We start from the raw sequence: 18,919 nt of genomic DNA, 5'->3' as shown, positions 1-18,919 counted from the left end.
TCGAGCTCATTCTTCCTTCTCTCCAAGAAAGGACTACGGTTTTTTCGTTTGTATAATCCTCCACCTCCGGCAGTGTCCCCACCCCGCGGCTGGGTGATAGACATTTGCTGCTTCCAATCGGAGGCACCCATGGCCGGGAACGGCCAATCGGGGGCTTTGGTGGGCGGGGCCGCCGGGTTTGGCGGTTCTATTTCAACATGGCCGAAGCGAGCAGCGTCAACGTAGGCAGCAGCTGTGAAGAAAAAGGGTCTGAGGAATTGTCTCAGGAATCTGCGCGCCCCGGCACTATCATTTCCAGGGTGAAGCTTTTCGACACCATGGTGGACACCTTCCTCCAGAAGTTGGTCGCTGCCGGGAGGTAAGGTAGAGGAAGTGAGGCTGAGTGTAAAATCTCGTTGTAGATTGTTGTCCCGCTGGAATCTAAACCTCGCGAGATCAGGACGGCCCGTGATGGGAGGGTTGGGGCAAAGAGCTGAGTCACGTGGATGTTGGGGTGGGGGCGCGGTCACTGGTTATTTTGCTAACACAGGTACGGTGGAGCTGAGCGAGGACTTAGCTACTCCTTTCTCCAGTAAACCTGGTTTTGATTATAGGTGGTTGGAAGGAACGTTACAGGCTTTCGAATTAGATTTAGGGTTAAAATCATGGCCCAACTTAAAATGAAAAAGATTTGACTGCTCTGTGCTTCTGTTCAGCGTGAATAAAATAGCAACAATGGTACCTTTCTCATAGGGTCTTTCCGAGATTTAAATGAGTAAATAGTCGTAAGGGTTTTAGAACAGTGCCGGGCACGTAGAAAGCATTAGAATTGTAGAATTTATTTTGAAAATAGTAATACGTTCTTCACTGGGTGGGTGTGAGGACTGAATGTCTTACAATAGAAAGAAACGGTTCCGGTCTACTGTCTATGAACAGTATTCTAACAATGTTACTGACGTGGGTTATTGAACACTTGAAACAATAGAAATTGGTAAGAGGAGAAATTCAGGCAAGCATTTATTGAGACTTGTGGTGCAGCAGGAGGGCTTGGAAAAAAGTTGTAGTAGGAGTCCTTGCTGGTTTTCCTGTGGGAGAGGCAGCTGGTCCCTTAAATCCGGAGAGGACAGGGGTGGATCCATTGGTCCAGCTTGGAGAGGAGGCTTAAGTGTTCTGCCTACCCCTTCAGTGGTGCTGTGTGCCGGGATCATGTGCGGTACCCAGCTTTTACTTCCAACAGCCCAGAATTAACAGTTGGCTTTTTGGTCTTTTTGTATCTTATTCATAACTTGCCACTAACAGTGCGTGTATGTGGTTAGTTTTAGTCCCTTATAGTTTCTTTGTGTTCTGCTGCTTGAGGAGACTTTTGCCCAGGTGCAAGCATTGCAGCAAAGGGACCCAGGTCCCAGCCTGTCACAACAGTATTGGACACTTTAAAGGAAGAGTTTTGTCCATGGTCCCATACCCCAGAACATTAGTGCTGAAACACTATTACCAGAACCTTCAGGGGTTTGACCACAGCCTGTTCTCCATCCACCCTCTATGTCCCCACTACCTCTGTTCTTTGACCTCGTCAAGACTCTCATCTTCTGATTTCCTTCCTAGTTTTAGGACTTTGTTTCCTACAAAGACCTTAGGATCCATCTCGTCACTCATTGATTCACTTAGCAAATATTTAAGTGCCTGTGCCAGACACTGTGTCAGGCACTGGGGGTACAGTAAGACAAGGCTGCTGTCTTGGAGCTTGCCTTCAACATGTGGAGATGTGAAGTAAGCAAAATCATCACGGAGCTTGGTAAGGCAATGCAGAGGCAGCCTGGGGGAAAGGGAAACATTAGATAAGAGAGGGATTCCTCTCTGAGAAAGTGACATGGATCTGAAACTTGAAGAATGAGAAGGAACCAGCCTTTTGAAGAACTAGAGGAACAGCTTATGCAAAGGCCTTGAAATGGTCAGGGCGTTCTAGGAAGTAGCAGAATGAGAGTAAAATGAGAGGAGGCTGGACAGGCAGGGGATAGGCTTATCAAGCAGGGCTCAGTTTCCATAGTAATAACTGTGATAAATAATTTATAATCATTTTTACGGACCATTCATGACACACCATCATTATATGTCCAGACAAGCTCTGTTATTGATCGATTGATTGGCTTTCTCTTGCTCATTCTTGCCCTCCTCGCCCCTCCCCATAGGCCCTGTTCTCCATTAGCTGTTTGTCCTCCACTTTTTTCATGTATTCATGTGCAGATATTTACTGGATATCTCTAGTGTCTCAGGCTCTGTGTTAGGAACTGGAAATACTGCAGTGATGAAGATAGGAAGGTCCCTGCTCTTATGGAATAGACTTTCTTGTGCCATAAAGAAAAATAAATCAGCGAAAAGGAATAGAGAGCAATAGGGATGGGTCTGGTTTAGTGTAAGTGCAAGGACCTGACATTTGAATAAGTTGCGCCCTTGTAAAGTGCGTTGTTTTGTCTGTAAATTTATATAGGTTTTAAATTTATATGAATCATAATCGTGCTGTGTGTCTTGTTTTTAAGATATAACCATATACTGTAAATGCACGTGGTTCATAGCTTCTCAGCGCTGTTTATCATTTCATGATACAGGTACATCCAGCACTTGCCCATTCCCAATCATGAACTCTTGATTGCTTCCAACTCCCTTCTCCACAGATTATGCCAGGGTACCTCCCCTCACAGACTGGTGCTAGAATTTCTTTAAGGTGTACAGTGGAGTGAAATCACTGGATCCAAGGGTTTACATCTACCTATGTTTTGTCAGATTGCTTTCCGGAAAAGCTCTTCCTATATTCACCATTCTAATGTTTGCCATTCTGAAGGTGTGAAAAGGGTATTTCATTATTATTTTAATTTACACATTTTTAATTCCTTATAAGGTGTGGGCAATTCCTTGTATACCTCATTAGTCATTTGGCTTCCTTTTCTGTGAACTGCCTACTTATTTCCTGTAATATTTTTTTTTTTTTTTAAATTGGGTTTTTTATCTTATTGATTTGCTGGAGTTCCCAGTATGGTCTAGATATCAATCCTTTTGTTGGTTTTAGACTGAAGAGGAAATAGCTCTCTTTATGAGATGTTAGCTTTGTGTGTCACGTCCTTTGAGTAACAGAAATGCTTAATTAAATTAGAATTGCAGATTTTAATCGTTTACACTTTACCCCAGGAAAATGAGGCAGAAGGAGAAATGTAGTCATCCCAGGGGCCCTTCTCCCAAGCTATGTGGATCCTCATGACTCTACTCAGCCTTTGCACTAACTCCACATCCCTCAAACAGTCCTGATAAATTGTTAGGTATCACCTAATCAATTTGTATTTTAAAACCTTCAGTTTTCATGTAAGCCACATGTTTACTCTTTTGGCCTGTGCTTATGGTATCTTGCTTATAGAGGCTGTATCCACACCCAGATCACAAAGATGATAGGCTGTGTTTTCTTCTCTTGGCCGTTTTATCATTTTACTCTTCCAGTCTGTGATCTGTGTGATCACAGGTGTAAAACGGTAGCTTCAGTTACTCTTACTTTTTTTTCAGTGTCCCCAGTCATTGCCAACTAAACAGTTCCTTCATCTCCGTTGCTTTATGGAGCCCCTTTTATCACATGGCAAGTCCCCTCTGCCTGTTGTGCCCCTGGGTCTCTCTTCTGTTTCACTGATCTGTTTGCCTGTCTTTGTGCCAGTGCATATGGGTTCTGCAGTTTTTGGTACATATTTTTGGCAAATTAAGGAAGTCCCTGTCTCATTCTAGTTTTCTGAGAATTATTAAGAAGATCATGATTAGGTGTTGAACTTTATCAGATGTTTTTTTCCTCAGGAAGATCTTGTCATTTTTCTTCAGTTTGTTAATGTTTATGATCTACATTGGTAGATTTTAGGGACGTTAAACTGTCTTTGCATTCTTGGAATAAATCTTGAATATGATGTATTTAAAATATATAGTTGGATTTAGTTAGATCAATATTTATAAGCTCTTGGAAGCAACAGTTAGAACTGGACATGGAACAACAGACTGGTTCCAAATCAGGAAAGGAGTACATCAAGGCTGTTTACTGTAGCCCTGTTTATTCAACTTATATGCAGAGTACACCATGCGAAACGCCGGGCTGGAGGAAGCACAAGCTGGAGTCAAGATTGCTGGGAGAAATATCAATAACCTCAGATATGCAGATGACAACACCCTTATGGCAGAAAGTGAAGAAGAACTAAAGAGCCTCTTGGTGAAAGTGAAAGAGGAGAGTGAAAAAGTTGGCTTAAAGCTCAACATTCAGAAAACTAAGATCATGTCATCTGGTCCCATAACTTCATGGGAAATGGATGGGGAAACAGTGGAAACAGTGTCAGACTTTATTTTTTTGGGCTCCAAAATCACTGCAGATGGTGACTGCAGCCATGAAATTAAAAGACGCTTACTCTTTGGAAGGAAAGTTACGACCAACCTAGACAGCATATTAAAAAGCAGAGACATCACTTTGCCAACAAAGGCCCGTCTAGTTAAGGCTCTGGTTTTTCCAGTGATCATGTATGGATGTGAGAGTTGGACTATAAAGAAAGCTGAGCACCGAAGAATTGATGCTTTAGAATTGTGGTCTTGAGAGTCCCTTGGACTGCAATGAGGTCCAACCAGTCCATCCTAAAGGAGATCAGTCTTTAATATTCATTGGAAGGACTGGTGCTGAAGCTGAAACTCCAATACTTTGGCCACCTGATACAAAGAGCTGACTCACTGGAAAAGACCCTGATGCTGGGAAAGATTGAGGACAGGAGGAGAAGGGGACAACAGAGGATGAGATGGTGGGGTGGCATCACCGACTCAATAGACATGGGTTTGGGTGAACTCCGGGAGTTGGTGATGGACAGGGAGGCCTGGTGTGCTGCGGTTCATGGGGTTGCAAAGATTCAGACACGACTGAGTGACTGAAGTGAACTGAAGTGAAATGAGACTATAGTTTCTTTTTTTTTTTTTTAACACCATCCTTATCAGCTGAATCAAAGATATATTAGCCACATATATTCCTCTCCTGGAATGGTTTATATGAAATCAGGATTACCTATGCTTCAAAAGTTTGAAAGAGCTCATTTATGCCTGAAGCTTTCTGGGTTGTTGAGGCCTGCCAGTATTATGTTAAGCAGCAGTGATGCAGTGGGCATCTTTGGTCGTGTCCATAAAGTGTCTGGGCAGTGTTTGTTGCAGATTTTTGGTTTTTTTTTTTTGGCTATTACAAAAGTTTATTTAACAAAAAAGTTCAGTAAGAAAATGTACACAACCCAATTTTTCTGGCCGTAAAATGTGGAGAGGGGACACATGGAAGCGTTGACTTCCCTGGTGAGCACGGCCACTGTTCATACTCGTTCCAAGGCTTCTAACATGATGATGCTATTTCCTCGTATTACCACCATTCCAATATTGTTCTGTTGCCCACTAGTTGCCATCTCCACACATTCATCTATCACAAGATTCATAAAGGGATCAAATCCCCGCAATATTCCTTGGACATGTCTGCCACCATTTAATTTCAATGATAACTTCTTGTCCATAAATTTCTTCAACTCGGGAGGGTGAGCTTTGCTCATGATGTCTACTCTGCGAGATCAAAGAAGCCTCCTGTTGCAGATTTTTGGTGTTGCTGTTTCTTTAATGACTGCAAATCTGTTTAGATGTTATTTCTTCTTAAGACAGATTTACCATACTACAGGTTCCCCCTCCCCCCAAAATTTTGTCTCTTGAACTATTTTAAATTATTTAATTTTCATTATTTCCTCTTTTTCCAGTACATGCTGTTTCTTTGTTTTTGACTTTATGTAGCCGGAGTTCTTATTAATCTTTTTAAAGAATTAGCCTTAAAAATTTTTTTTTCTGTGTTTTGAGGTTATATCTTGTGTCCTTATCTATGGAATCTATCCTTATCTTAATTTTTTAATTAGATTTGTTTTATTAGTCTCCTCCCAATTTTTTTTTTTTTTTTTGGTTGCAAGTTGCAGGTTCTAAGTTTCCACGCCAAGGATTAAACCCAGGCCATGGCAGTGAAAGCCCACCACGGAATTCCCTGAAGTTCTTGAGTTGACCATTTAACTCTTCTTTTTCAGTCTTTTGTCTCTTGAAAAGTGTGTTTAAAACTGTACATTTTCATGTAATTACTGCTTTCTAATATTTTCAAGTCTTTGTTTAAGTTGAGATTTATTTCATATGCCATAAAATTCACCCTTCACTGTGTGCAGTTAGTATACTCACAAAGTTGTGTTACCTTCACCACTCTAATTCCAGAACATTCTCATCACCCCAGAAACTTTGTACCCTTTAGCCGTCACTTCCCATTTCTTACCCCTGTCTCCTAGCTCCTGTAACCATTATCTACTTTCTGTTTCTATGGATTTGCCTTTTCTGGACATTGCATTTAAGTGGAACCATACAACGTGTCATCTTATGTGTCTGGCTTCTTACACATAGCTTGATGATTTTAGGGTTCATCTGTGTTATGACATGTATCAGTATTTCGTTCCTTTTTAATGACTGAATAATAAATTCCAATGTATGGTATATCATATTTTATTTACCCATTCATCAGTTGATAGACGTTTGGAATTGTTTTTACTTTTTTGTCTATTAGGAATAATGCTGTTATCAACATCTGTGAACACATGTTATCAGTTCTTTGGGGGACATTCCTAGAAGTGAAAATGGCAGATTGTATAATAACTCTATTTTTAACTTTTTCAGCAGTTCCCAAGCTATTTTCCAAAGCAAGTGTACCATTTTACATTTACTCTAGCAGTTGATGGCAGGTTCTGATTTCTCCACATTCTCACCAATACTGGTTAGGTCTGTCTTTTTTATTACAGCCAGTAGTCATCCTCGTGGGTGTAAGTTGGTATCTCATAGAGGCTTGGATTTGCCTTTTCCTAATGATTAATGATGCTGAGCATATTTCATGTGCTTATTGACCTTTGGATATCTTCTTTGAAGACATGTCTGTTCAGATTCCTTGCTCATTTTTTAATTGGGTTATTTGTCTTTTTACTGTTAGCTGGTAAGAATTCTAATTTTGAGAAATCCAGTTTAGATTCAGTCAGTTCAGTCACTCAGTCACGTCTGACTTTGCAACCCCATGGACTACAGCATGCCAGGCTTCCCTGTCCATCATCAACTGCCAGAGCTTGCTCAAACTCATGTCCGTTGAGTCTGTGATACCATCAACCATCTCATCCTCTGTCGCTCCCTTCTCCCCCTGCCTTCAGTCTTGCCCAGCAGCAGTTCTTCGCATCTGGTGGCCAAAGTATTGGAGCTTCAGCTTCAGCATCAGTCCTTCCACTGAATATTCAGGACTGATTTCCTTTAGGATGGACTGGTTAGATCTCCTTGCAGTCCAAGGACTCTCAAGAATCTTCAACACCACAATTCAAAAGCATCAATTCTTCGGCGCTCAGCTTTCTTTATGGTCCAACTCTCACATCCATACATGACTACTGGAAAAACCATAGCCTTGACTAGATGGACCTTTGTCGGTTAAGTAATGTCTCTGCTTTTTAACTGGAGAAGGCAATGGCAACCCACTCCAGTACTCTTCCCTGGAAAATCCCATGGACGGATGAGCCTGGTGGGCTGCCATCTGTGGGGTCGCACAGAGTTGGACACAACTGACGTGACTTAGCAGCAGCAGCAGCTGCTTTTTAATATGCTGTCTATCTAGGTTGGTCATAGCTTTTCTTCCAAGGAGCAAGTGTCTTTTAATTTTATGGCTGCAATCACCATCTGCATTGATTTTGGAGCTCAAGAAAATAAAGTCTGTCACTGTTTCCATTGTTTCCCCATCTGTTTGCCATGATGAAGTGATGGGACCAGATGCCATGATCTTAGTTTTTTTAATGTTGAGTTTCATAGCCAGCGTTTTAACTCTCCTCTTTCACTTTCATCAAGAAGTTCTTCAGTTCCTCTTCGCTTTCTATCATAAAGGTGGTGTCATCTGTATATCTCAGGTTATTGATATTTCTCCCGGCGATCTTGATTCCAGCTTGTGCTTCATCCAGCCCGGTATTTCGCATAATGTACTCTGCATATAAGTTAAATAAGCAGGGTGACACTATGCAGCCTTGACGTACTCCTTTCCCGATTTGGAACCAGTCTGTTGTTCCATGTCCAGTTCTAACCATTGCTTCTTGACCTATGTACAGATTTCTGAGGAGGCAGGTCAGGTGGTCGTGTATTCCCACCTCTTAAAGAATTTTCCACAGTTTATTGTGATCCACACAGTCAAAGGCTTTGGCATAGTCAATAAAGCAGAAGTAGAAGCTTTTCTGGAATTCTCTTGCCTTTTTTATAATCCAGCAGATATTTGCTATTTGATCTCTGCTTCCTCTGTCGTTTCTAAATCCAGCTTGAACATCTGGAAGTTCTTGGTTCACATACTGTTGAATCCTCGCTTGGAGAGTTTTGAGCATTACTTTGCTAGTGTGTGAGATGAGTGCAGTTGTATGGTAGTTTGAACATTCTTTGGCATCGCCTTTCTTTGGGATTGAAGTGAAAATCCCAAATTGGATTGAAAGTCCTGTGGCTACTGCTGAGTTTTCCAAATTTGCTGGCATATTGAGTGCAGCACTTTCACAGCATCATCTTTTAGGATTTGAAATAGCTCCACTGAAATTCCATTACCTCCACTAGCTTTGTTTGTGGTGATGCTTCCTAAGGCCCACTTAACTTCACACTCCAGGATGTCTGGCCCTAGGTGGGTGATCACGCCATCGTGGTTATCTGGGTCATTGAGATATTTTTTGTATAGTTCTGTGTATTCTTGCCACCTTTTCTTAGTATCTTCTGCATCTGTTAGATCCATAACTTTCTGCCCTTGCTTGTGCCCATCTTTGGATAAAATTTTCCCTTGGTATCTCTAACTTTCCGCAGAGATCTCTAGTCTTTCCCATTCTATTGTTTTCCTCTATTTCTTTGCATTGATCACTGAGGAAAGCTTTCTTATCTCTCCTTGCCATTCTTTGGAACTCTGGATTCAGATGGGTATACCTTTCCTTTTCTCCTTTGTCTTTCCCTTCTCTTCTTTTCTCAGCTATCTGTAAGGCCTCCTGAGACAGCCATTTTGCCTTGTTGCATTTCTTTTTCTTGGGGATCGTCTTGATCCCTGCCTCCTGTGCAGTGTCACGGATCTCTGACCATAGTTCTTCAGGCCCTCTGTCTCTCAGATCTAATCCCTTGAATCTATTTGTCACTTCCACTGTATAATCATAAGGGATTTGATTTAGGTCATACCTGAATGGTCTAGTGGTTTTCCCTGCTTTCTTCAATTTAAGTCTGAGTTTGGCAATAAGGAGATCATGATCTGAGCCACAGTCAGCTCCTGGTCTTGTTTTTGCTGACTGTATAGAGCTTCTCCATCTTTGGCTGCAAAGAATATAATCAGTCTGATTTGGATATTGACCATCTGGTGATGTCCATGTGTAGAGTCATCTCTTGTGTTGTTGGAAGAGGGTGTTTGCTATGACCAGTGTGTTCTTTTGGCAAAACTCTGTTAGCCTTTGCCCTGCTTCGTTTTGTACTCCAAGGTCAAACTTGCCTGTTACTCCAGGTATCTCTTGACTTCCTGCTTTTGCATTCCAGTCCCTTATGCTGAAAAGGACATCTTTCTTGGTATTAGTTTTAAAAGGTCTTATAGATCTTCATAGAACCATTCAACTTCAGCTTCTTTGGCATTAGTGGTTGGGGCATAGACTTGGATAACTGTGATGCTGAATGGTTTGCTTTGGAAATGAACAGAGATCATTCTGTCATTTTTGAGATTGCACCCAAGAACTGCATTTTGGACTCTTGTTGACTATGATGGCTACTCCATTTCTTCTAAGGGATTCTTGCCCACAGTAGTATATATAATGGTCATCTTGATTAAATTTGCCCATTCCAGTCCATTTTAGTTCACTGATTCCTAAAATGTCCATGTTCACTCTTGCCATCTCCTGTTTGACCAGTTCCAGTTTACCTTGATTCATGGACCTAACATTCCAGGTTCCAATGCAATGTTCTTTACAGCACCAGACTTTACTTCCATCACCAGTCACATCCACGGTTGCATTTAGATTATTTATTTATTAACATTTATTTAGATTTAAAATTGCAGAGAATTTTTTCTTTGGTTGCTTGAGCTTTTAGTGTCATCTAAGAAACCATTGCCGGGAGAAATATCAATAACCTCAGATATGCAGATGACACCACCTTTATGGCAGAAAGTGAAGAGGAACTAAAAAAGCCTCTTGATGAAAGTGAAAGAGGAGAGTGAAAAAGTTGGCTTAGAGCTCAACATTCAGAAAACGAAGATCATGACATCTGGTCCCATCGCTTCATGGGAAATACATGGGGAAACAGTGTCAGACTTTACAGAATTGACGCTTTTGAACTGTGGTGTTGGAGAAGACTCTTGAGAGTCCCTTGGACTGTAAGGAGGTCCCGCCAGTCCATCCTAAAGGAGATCAGTCCTGGGTGTTCATTGGAAGGACTGATGGTGAAGCTGAACCCCAATACTTTGGCCACCTCATGCGAAGAGTTGACTCATTGGAAAAGACCTTGATGGTGGGAGGGATTGGGGGCAGGAGGAGAAGGGGACGACAGAGGATGAGATGGCTGGATGGCATCACTGACTTGTGGACATGAGTTTGAGGAGACTCCGGGAGTTGGGAGTTGGTGATGGACAGGGAAGCCTGGTGTGCTGCGATTCATGGGGTCGCAAAGAGTTGGACACTACTGAGTGAACTGAACTGAACTGAAGAAACCATTGTGTACTTCAAGGTCATAAAGATTTATACGTATATTTTCTTCTATGACTTTTATAGTTTTAACTCTGACATTTTGGTCTTTAACCCATTTTGAGGTAGTTTTTGTATGGTATGAGAAAGAGATCCAATTTCCTTTTTTTACATATAGACATTGTCATTTAATTTTATGTACTTTGTAATTTTCCTTATCATTTCCTCTGTAACCCAGTGATTATTTAGTAGTATGTTATTTGGCTCCCAGACATGTAATTCTTAAAGAGTTATCCTTTTGTCGTAATTTCTAATTTTATCACGTTGTGGTGAAACAACACAGTTTGTGTGATGCTGATTTTGTGGGAATTTTTGCCATTCTGACTCTTTATGGCTATGTCTTTGGGCAGTTTTTGTGAATGTTCCATGTATACTTGAAAAGAGCATACAGTTTCTGTTTCCCGGGTATAGAATTCTATTTTATTTATTAGTTTGAGCTTCTAAATTTTACTGTCAAAGTATTTTAGTTATTCCCTGGTGGTCTAGTGGTTAGGACTCCACTTCCACTGCCCGAGGCCTAGGTTCCTTGATCCCTGGTCTGGGAACTAAGATCCCACATGCCACAAGATGTGGCCTATATGTGTGCGCACGCACGTGTGCGTGTGTGTGTGTGTGTGTGGAGAGAGAATATGCTCATTTTTAAAATGGTCTTGATTGTGCCATTCAGTTCATCTTAAAAATCTCTCATCACAAAACAACAAAATTCTGTAAAGCAATTATCCTTCAGTTAAAAAATAAATAAAATTTAAAAATACATTAAAAAATTAAGAAAAGAAAAAATCTCTCCTCACAAATGTTTATATCTATTTTTTCCCATTGTCTGTCTTTGTTACATTAGATATAGAGGTTATTATTTTTTGACAGATGCAAGAGAATTTATTCTAAGAGAAATGGAAAGTCATTGATGTTTTTAAGGCATGACTGATCCTTTTCTGTGTGTGTGTGTATTTAGGAGATGGCTCTCCATGGGCTTAAAAATCTATTTATTTGTAATGCTCTGAATACAGTGATTGATCTTTTAAAGGTATTCTGACTGCTATGCAGGATATTAATAGATTGTTGGTAGGATTACTGTAAGATCTTTCTAGGCTTCTAGACTCCGATTTTTTTTTTGCAACCTCAACCCATATCATGACAAATATATTTAAAAAGCATCGAGTATCTTGACTGAGGTGGTGGTTATGTGAGGTTTCACATGTGGTAAAGATACACAAATACAAACAAATATATGTATAACTGTTGAAATCTGAATGAGTTCTGTGGATTGTACAAGTGTCAGCATCTTGGTTTTGATATTGTACTATGGTTGTATAAGATTTTAACATTGGGGAGAGTACATTTCTTTGCAGCTTCCTCTAATCTATTACTATTTCAAAATAAAATCGTCAAAAAATTTACATCATAAAATAAAAAGTACAAAAAAATACCGTGCAGCATGTTCAGTAGAAAATAGTTGAAAACCACCAAAAATGTTCCCCATTTGAAGGATGATGGTTATGTAAGTATAATAACTGTCTAATAAAATGCTATTGAGGGCAGTCCAGTGGTAAGACTCCATGCTTCCACTGCCTGGGTTGTGCAGGTTTGATCCCTGGTTGGGGAACTAAGATCTCCTATGTCACATGACTATGGAGTTATATTTTGAATAATACTTATGGAAAAAATGATCATGTTATCATGATACGTTTAAAAATTAGGTTATGTCATGGGGAGAAAAGTGTCCGTATCCCATATTAAACATAATTTGTATCTGGTCATATTAAAATTGTAGTTGACTAGTTGATGTGTTATATTTTTTATTACTCTAAGATGACAATTATCAGGTCAATGTTGAGCTTTTACTTTTGAAGCTGTTCCCGCTATTTTTAAGTCTAAATCATCTTGTCTGCCCTACTTGTCAGGTCACGGTCCTGAGCCGGGGATGCTGACTGCCTGGTTGGGGCTGAAATGGTCCAGATAAAGTGTAGATGAGAGAGGTGGGTGGATGTGAGCTGATAAGAGATAGAATTGGATTGGATTGGAAGGAAAGGCGAGGGGAGGGCCCCTCCAGGAGGATGCTGACTCTTCATGATGGTGATTGAGTGCAGTCTCACCACCTACTGAGACGAGGAAGAAACACTCGCCCATGAGTTGAGGGAGAGAAATTAGTCTGGAGTTGGAGATCAAGACCTCTGTTTGGATAGGCTCAGTTGGAGATGCAAGGCAGCCACACTTGTGTATCTCAGCTGCTTTGCCCCCTCGTCCTTCCAACCCACCAGCTGTGAAACCCACCTTCAGGATCCTGTCTGCACTCCTCTGCCCCTGCACTCAACCTCTGAGCAGCTGTGGAGTCTCACCTATGGTGGAAAATGGAGCTTCCACACAGTCACGTTCTTGGAATTCATCTGGGCCCTCAGAGAGCTCATTATCCTCATGTCTCCAGTCAGCTCTCTTCCCCTTCTCCACAGAAGTATTAATATTTAAAATCTTTATCCTGTCCCTCAGGCCCTTCCCCTGCTACCTCACACGCTCGCTGAAAACGACCTCAACGCCTGGTTCACAGAGAGAATAGAGACACCAGGCAGGAGTTCAGACATCTGAAAACTCGGCCGAGATGCCTGGTCTTGCCTCCTCCTAGCTCCCTCCCCGTCAGTGTCCTTCCCTTTACATCCCGGGCTGTGACTTCGGGGCTCTGCCTTCCAAGCTTCTAGTTCTCCATCTCCAGTTTTTTCCCTCAGCTTAGGGGAGTTTGACACCATTCTCCTAAAACCTTCCTTTCAAGATCAAGAATAACTCTTTGTTGTTAAATACTTTGGATTTTTTTTTCATCTTTAAATGTACTTGTTCTCCTTGTAGCATTTGACACTATGAACCGCTTCTCTGTCCTTGGAATTTCTCCCTGGCTTCCGACACCATTCTCTGTCCCTCGCCTCACTGGCTGCTTCTTCTCGGGCTCTTCTTCGTCCACTGTCCCTTAAATGTGTGAGCACTGCCCTCCTGCTTCACCTGCACGTGTGCAGATCACAGCCCGTTTGATATCTTGCTGTGCTGAATGCCCTTCAGTGGCTGTTCATCGCTCCATACCATGGCTTTCAAGGCCCCGCGTGTTCTAGCCCCTGCCTGCCTCTTGTTTGCCTCTGCAGCTATACTTGGTCATCCTAACCTTCTCATTCCCTAGACTGTCAAGAGCTTTCCTGCCTCAGGCTGTTTGTACTTGATGTTTGCTCTGCCAGAAATAGTTTTCTTGATCTTCTCTAAAGCCACCTTTCTCCCCTAGTTATTCTTTATCACGACACCTTATTTTATTCCTTTGTAAAGACTTATCACAGCATGTTGTTCTGTTGTCTGTCTGTGGTCTGTCTTCCCCACATGAAATGTAAGATCCTTGAGGACAGAATCTTATCTGTCTTATTCATCACTCTCTGCTCATTGCTTATTATGGTGCCTGGCACATAGTAAACATTCAGTAAATAGCTTTGGAATAAGTGAAGATTCTCAAGCCACATCTTTCTCCCGAGCTTCAGGCCTCTGTCTCTAACAGTCTACTAGAAATCTCTAATTGGTGTCCCACAGAACCACCACGTTCAGCAAAACAGGATTTCTCTTCCCTCTGTGTTCCCCAAATTGGTTGAAAATACCACCATCTACTACTCATTCTCTAGGCCAGAGATTTGGGATTCCTCATTGACCCCTTGCTTCCAGTCAGCCACCATGCCTTGTTGGTTTCAGCCTCTCTCCTCAATCTCCTCTCCATCATCATGAAAATGCTTCAGCCCAGGCCCTCACTGTCTCTCATAGAATTGTGGCACCAGCTTCCAAAATGGATCTCCATCCTCAGTCTTGCTCCCTCCCTCCAGTCTATGGCTCAGATTTGAGCATGTCCTTCTGCTTATAATGTCAAATTGACTCAGGACTGCTCAGCTCCTTAGCTTAGTGTAAAGGCCATTCACGCCTTGGCCCCTCCCATCTCTCCAGCCATGGTCAGGGCCGTGGGTGTGCAGCAGGGCACACTTGGTGTGCAAACACACGTACATAAATTCTTAGGCGTTGAGAGCTTCTACTGTCCTGCACCCTTGCCGCCCGCTCTTTCCACTTGCTTTTCCTCATTGCTAGAACACCCTTCCCCTCATTCAGTTAAGTAGGAACTGACGGCTGGCTTCCACATAGAAAGGGCTCAACAAATGTCATGTATGAATACAGCCTTTTAAGATGGGTCCAAATGCTTGACCCTCTCCCAAGTCACTGAAAGTCCTCAATCCCAAAGACCAAGAACTTATATAGAGGACAGGAATCTCTACATAGTAAAAGCTGGTCTATTCACATGTCAGTTAGCCTAAGGGATATTTTAAACTGCAGATTGAATTCCCCTACAACTCATATTTTTCCATCCATGTTAGCTTGACCAGAGGGGCAAATGACATGATACACTCCAGAGTGACTGGAATATTATTGGCCTTGCTGGGCTGTCAGATCTCGCAGACCCACACCCCCGTCTTCTGTTAGGGTGTCTTCCTGTCACTGGGTCATGAGGCAGAGACGTCCAAATCTGCTCTCTCAGGCTTGAGGACATAGAAATGTGGCCCCGTTGGAGCTTATCATATGCAACCTCTCCCTTGTCTTCTGAAAACGAAGGGTTCTTTTCTGTCCATACAGCCTCCTGGACCTTCTGAGAAACAGCTGTTTTCCTGTTTAGCTAAAGCAAGTAGATGAGGTTTGCTGTGTTTTGTTATAAATCAGGGCCCGCCAAGAGAGGCAATTGCTTAGAGTTGGTGTTGGTGGGGCCCCGGTTGAAGTTAGCACCGTTGGGGGGAACGCCCCCTCTGCCGCAGGTACCCACGGCCCCCAGCAGCGGTGCCACGAGTGGTGTCCATCCCGGGGGCACTGAGGGAGTCAGAGGTGACTGACCGTTCCTGAGTTCTGAGGTGCCAGACCGGCCCAGTGCCTGTCCGGGTCCCGTCTTCCTGCCCAACACGTGCTACGGAGGGTGATTTGTAGAAACTGACTTGAAGCCTATGTCTGACAGGGACCAAGGAAGGAGAGCTAATTGCATATGTACATGAACTGGTAGAGTTTTAAACGAATGGCAGAGACTGTTGGTGTTCATAGGAAACAGTTCTTCACAGGAAAAAGAGTGGTTGATATTTAAAATATTCTGATTAAGTGCTTCAGAAATATCTCACGCTCTTTGAATGTGCAGATGATGCGTGCGGCTGGCAGCGGCTAGTTTCTGGAGTGTGCTTGTGACTCACCAGACTGTGTCGTGCAGCTTCAGCCCATCATGCTGATTGTCTGCTCTTCGTGTGTTCCCAGATCACCCATCTCACTCTGTCCCTGCTGTGTCAGCATTGCTCGAGTCAGCCGTCACCTCAGCTGTGCCTCCTTAGTCCCCACTCCCAGCAGCCAGAGGGGGTTTCTAACATACAGATCTGATCTTGCCCCACCCCTGCCTAAAGCCCCCTCTTCCAGCTCTTCCTATCATGATACGGTGTAGACTTTGTGTGTCTGACCCACCAGCCTGCAGACTGTGTGTCTTGGAGGCCAAGGACACCTGACCCAGAGCTGATGGCTCGACCATGTCCCAGCTCTGTGACCTTGGGCAGACTCCTCTCTGCCTCAGCATCTGCATCTGAAAAATGGGCATGGTGAGAATAGACCCTTCCTCAATTATCATGAGGACTAAGTGCCTTGCTTCGCATAGAGGGCTTGGAACAGTGCCTGGCTCAGGCGGTGCCCCGAGCGTGTTTCTCGTCTCGGCATCTGCACCCCCAGGCGTGTGTACCTCTGATCCCCACGCTGCTGCCGGGCCTTCTGTCCTTTCCTCACCGACTCCCGCTGCTCTCGGACATTTCTTCCTCCAGGGAGCCCTGGGGTTGGTCACATCATTTGCAAATATTTTCTCCCACTTCGTAGGTTGTCTTTTCATTTCGTTTCTGATTTCCTTTGCTGTGCGAAATCTTGTAAGTTGGATAAGGTTCCATTTGTTTATTTTTGCTTTTATTTCTGTTGCCTTTGGAGACTGACCTAAGAAAACATTGGTATGATCTATGTCATACCATAATGTTTCGCCTATGTTCTTTATTAGGAGTTATTAGGTCTTATGTCTAAGTCTTTAAGCCATTTTGAGTGTATTTTTGTGTATGGTGTGAGCAGATGTTCTAGCTGGATTTACATGCAGCTAACTGACCTCTTATTTTCATCAGGGAACACTTCTGGTTTTTATTCCCTCTTCCTTTCTCAGTCCTGAGGCTGAAAGGGGTGAGGGGGAAAGACCAAGCAGCGAAATATTTCTTTCTTTTCTTTCTTTTTTTTTCATTTTAGAGAAACATTTCTTAATAAAGCAGGGCGGCTGTACAGGTGGCGGGTGGCGGGTGGAGAGCATGGGTTTCTGTGACAATGCTGCCCAGCTTCTGTGTATTTGTATTGGGCCGTCTTCACCCTCCATGCCTTTATTGAGTGAAAACGCCAGTTCTCACCCGCCCTCTGGTGGACAGTCTGTGGAACAGGCAGGCAGCAAGCGGGTCACCATGGAGGAGGAGGCCACACCAGGTTTCTTTCGCACTAGTACACGTTTACTTGTCTGTGCCTCTGTCTTTCCATTCCTGCACAATTTATCCGCGTCTGTAAACTGACAGATTGACTAGCCACCAGAGCTTGATTCTGGCCTTAAATATTTTCAGTTAAACTTATGTGAAAACTCAGTTTACAATGAGGTTGTTTGGTTTTGTTGTGTTTTATATTTGGAAGCACTGAGTTTTAGTTGCAGCATGCAGGATCTAGTTCCCTGACCAGAGATCGAACCCAGGCCCCCATTAGAGATGTGGAATCTTAACCCCTGGACCACCAGAGAAGTCCTTGCAATGAATTTTTAGTGCTGTGAATGACATGCTTTTTCGATGAGTTCAAGAACAGTGATGGTGTCTCAGATATTGGATAATAAGAGAAAAAAGCAGGTTAGAATCAGTTAATGTGTAGTCATCTCTGTTTTGAAATTCAGTAAATGCAGTTTTTAAAAGTTACTTTCAGCACTGTTTACAATAGCCAGGACATGGAAGCAACCTCAGGCTCCATCGACAGAGACATGAGTAAAGAGGACACGGCACATGTATGCAGTGGAACACTGCTCAGTCACAGAGAGAAGCGGAATCGGGTCATTTGGAGAGGTATCGATGGACCTAGAATCTGCTATACAGAACGAAGTTTTAGTCAGAAAGAGAAAAACAAATATCCTATGTTAACGACATATGTGTTTTATATGTATAGCCAGTGTGTATGAGGAATCTAGAAGGATGGTGCAGATTCCTAGTTCCAAGGCAGGAGCAGAGACACAGACAGAGAGTGGACTCGGGGGCGCGGCAGCGGGTGGCGGGGGAGGAGAGGGTGGGATGAATTGGGAGATGGGGTTTGATGTGAAAACACTGCCATGGATCAAATAGGCAGCTAGTGGGAACTTGCAGTGTAATCCAGGGAGCTCAGCTTGGTAGTCTGTGAGGACCTAGAATGGTGGGGTGGGGCGGGGCTGGGAGGGGCGTCTAAGGGAGCAGGTACATGTGTAAATACAGCTGATTCACTTCTTACAGAGCAGAAAGTAATAACATTGTAAAGCAGTTATATTCCAATAAGAAAATACTTTCATTGATGAAAAATGTGGCCGTTTTTGTGGGACCACAGTGTAGCCTGTTCTTTGCAGTGGGGTCCGGGTTCTTCCTGCACATGCAGTTGCAATCAAGATGCTTTACTAAGCACCTGCCTTTTTCAGACTTCCCAGCCCTGGGAAACAGTTACTGGCGGTGTTCTACACTTTCCAGGGGGTGGTGAGGACTGTTGCTTTGAAAATAGTAATAACAATTGTAGCTAACATGGAGCATTTCCCTGTACACTGTACTAAGTGTTTACATATTTAACCTCATTAATCAGTAATCTTGTGACTTATGGATAGTTATTATCTCTGTCTGATGGAGATAGAAAGTGATGCTTATAAAGGTAAAGAAGTTGTTCCAGGGTCACTCAGCGGATGAGTGGTAGAGGTAGGATGTGAACCCAGGCAAAAGGACAGGCAGTCCTTAGAGCTGGTACACTCACCTGGCATGGACAGCTGGAGGGCCCCTTGTGTACTCTTGGGAGGCCAAGGCCAGAAGACCATTCCAGCACAGGGC

The 18,919-nt window shown here is 43.0% G+C and overlaps 2 protein-coding genes across 2 annotated transcripts in view; one reads left to right on the top strand and one right to left on the bottom strand.

Moving 5' to 3' along the window:
* Window positions 1–147: 147 nt before the first annotated feature.
* Window positions 148–18,919, top strand: part of LOC120855697 (polyamine-modulated factor 1) — a 27,287-nt gene continuing 8,515 nt past the window's right edge. The window contains exon 1 of the mRNA XM_040230287.1: window positions 148–358. Coding sequence (XP_040086221.1) covers window positions 198–358 — 161 coding nt within the window. The 5' untranslated portion in view covers window positions 148–197. The remainder of the gene's footprint in view (window positions 359–18,919) is intronic.
* On the bottom strand, window positions 5,190–6,033 carry LOC120855699 (small nuclear ribonucleoprotein G). The gene is made up of 2 exons (XM_040230289.1): window positions 6,024–6,033; window positions 5,190–5,592 (listed from the first exon to the last, which is right to left on the bottom strand). Exon 2 carries the CDS (start codon window positions 5,559–5,561, stop codon window positions 5,331–5,333), a length of 231 nt encoding a protein of 76 aa, XP_040086223.1. The 5' UTR covers window positions 5,562–5,592; window positions 6,024–6,033; the 3' UTR covers window positions 5,190–5,330.

This window comes from Oryx dammah, unplaced genomic scaffold, assembly GCF_014754425.2.
Source record: "Oryx dammah isolate SB20612 unplaced genomic scaffold, SCBI_Odam_1.1 HiC_scaffold_28, whole genome shotgun sequence".
Classification (NCBI taxonomy): Eukaryota; Metazoa; Chordata; class Mammalia; order Artiodactyla; family Bovidae; genus Oryx; species Oryx dammah.
The sequence above is the reverse complement of the archived record's forward strand: the minus strand, read 5'-3'. Positions and strand labels throughout refer to the sequence as shown.

What these genes read in the sequence shown, in the direction of transcription:
- LOC120855699 (XM_040230289.1), bottom strand. Translation starts at nt 5,561, where the DNA reads ATGAGCAAAGCTCACCCTCCCGAGTTGAAGAAATTTATGGACAAGAAG.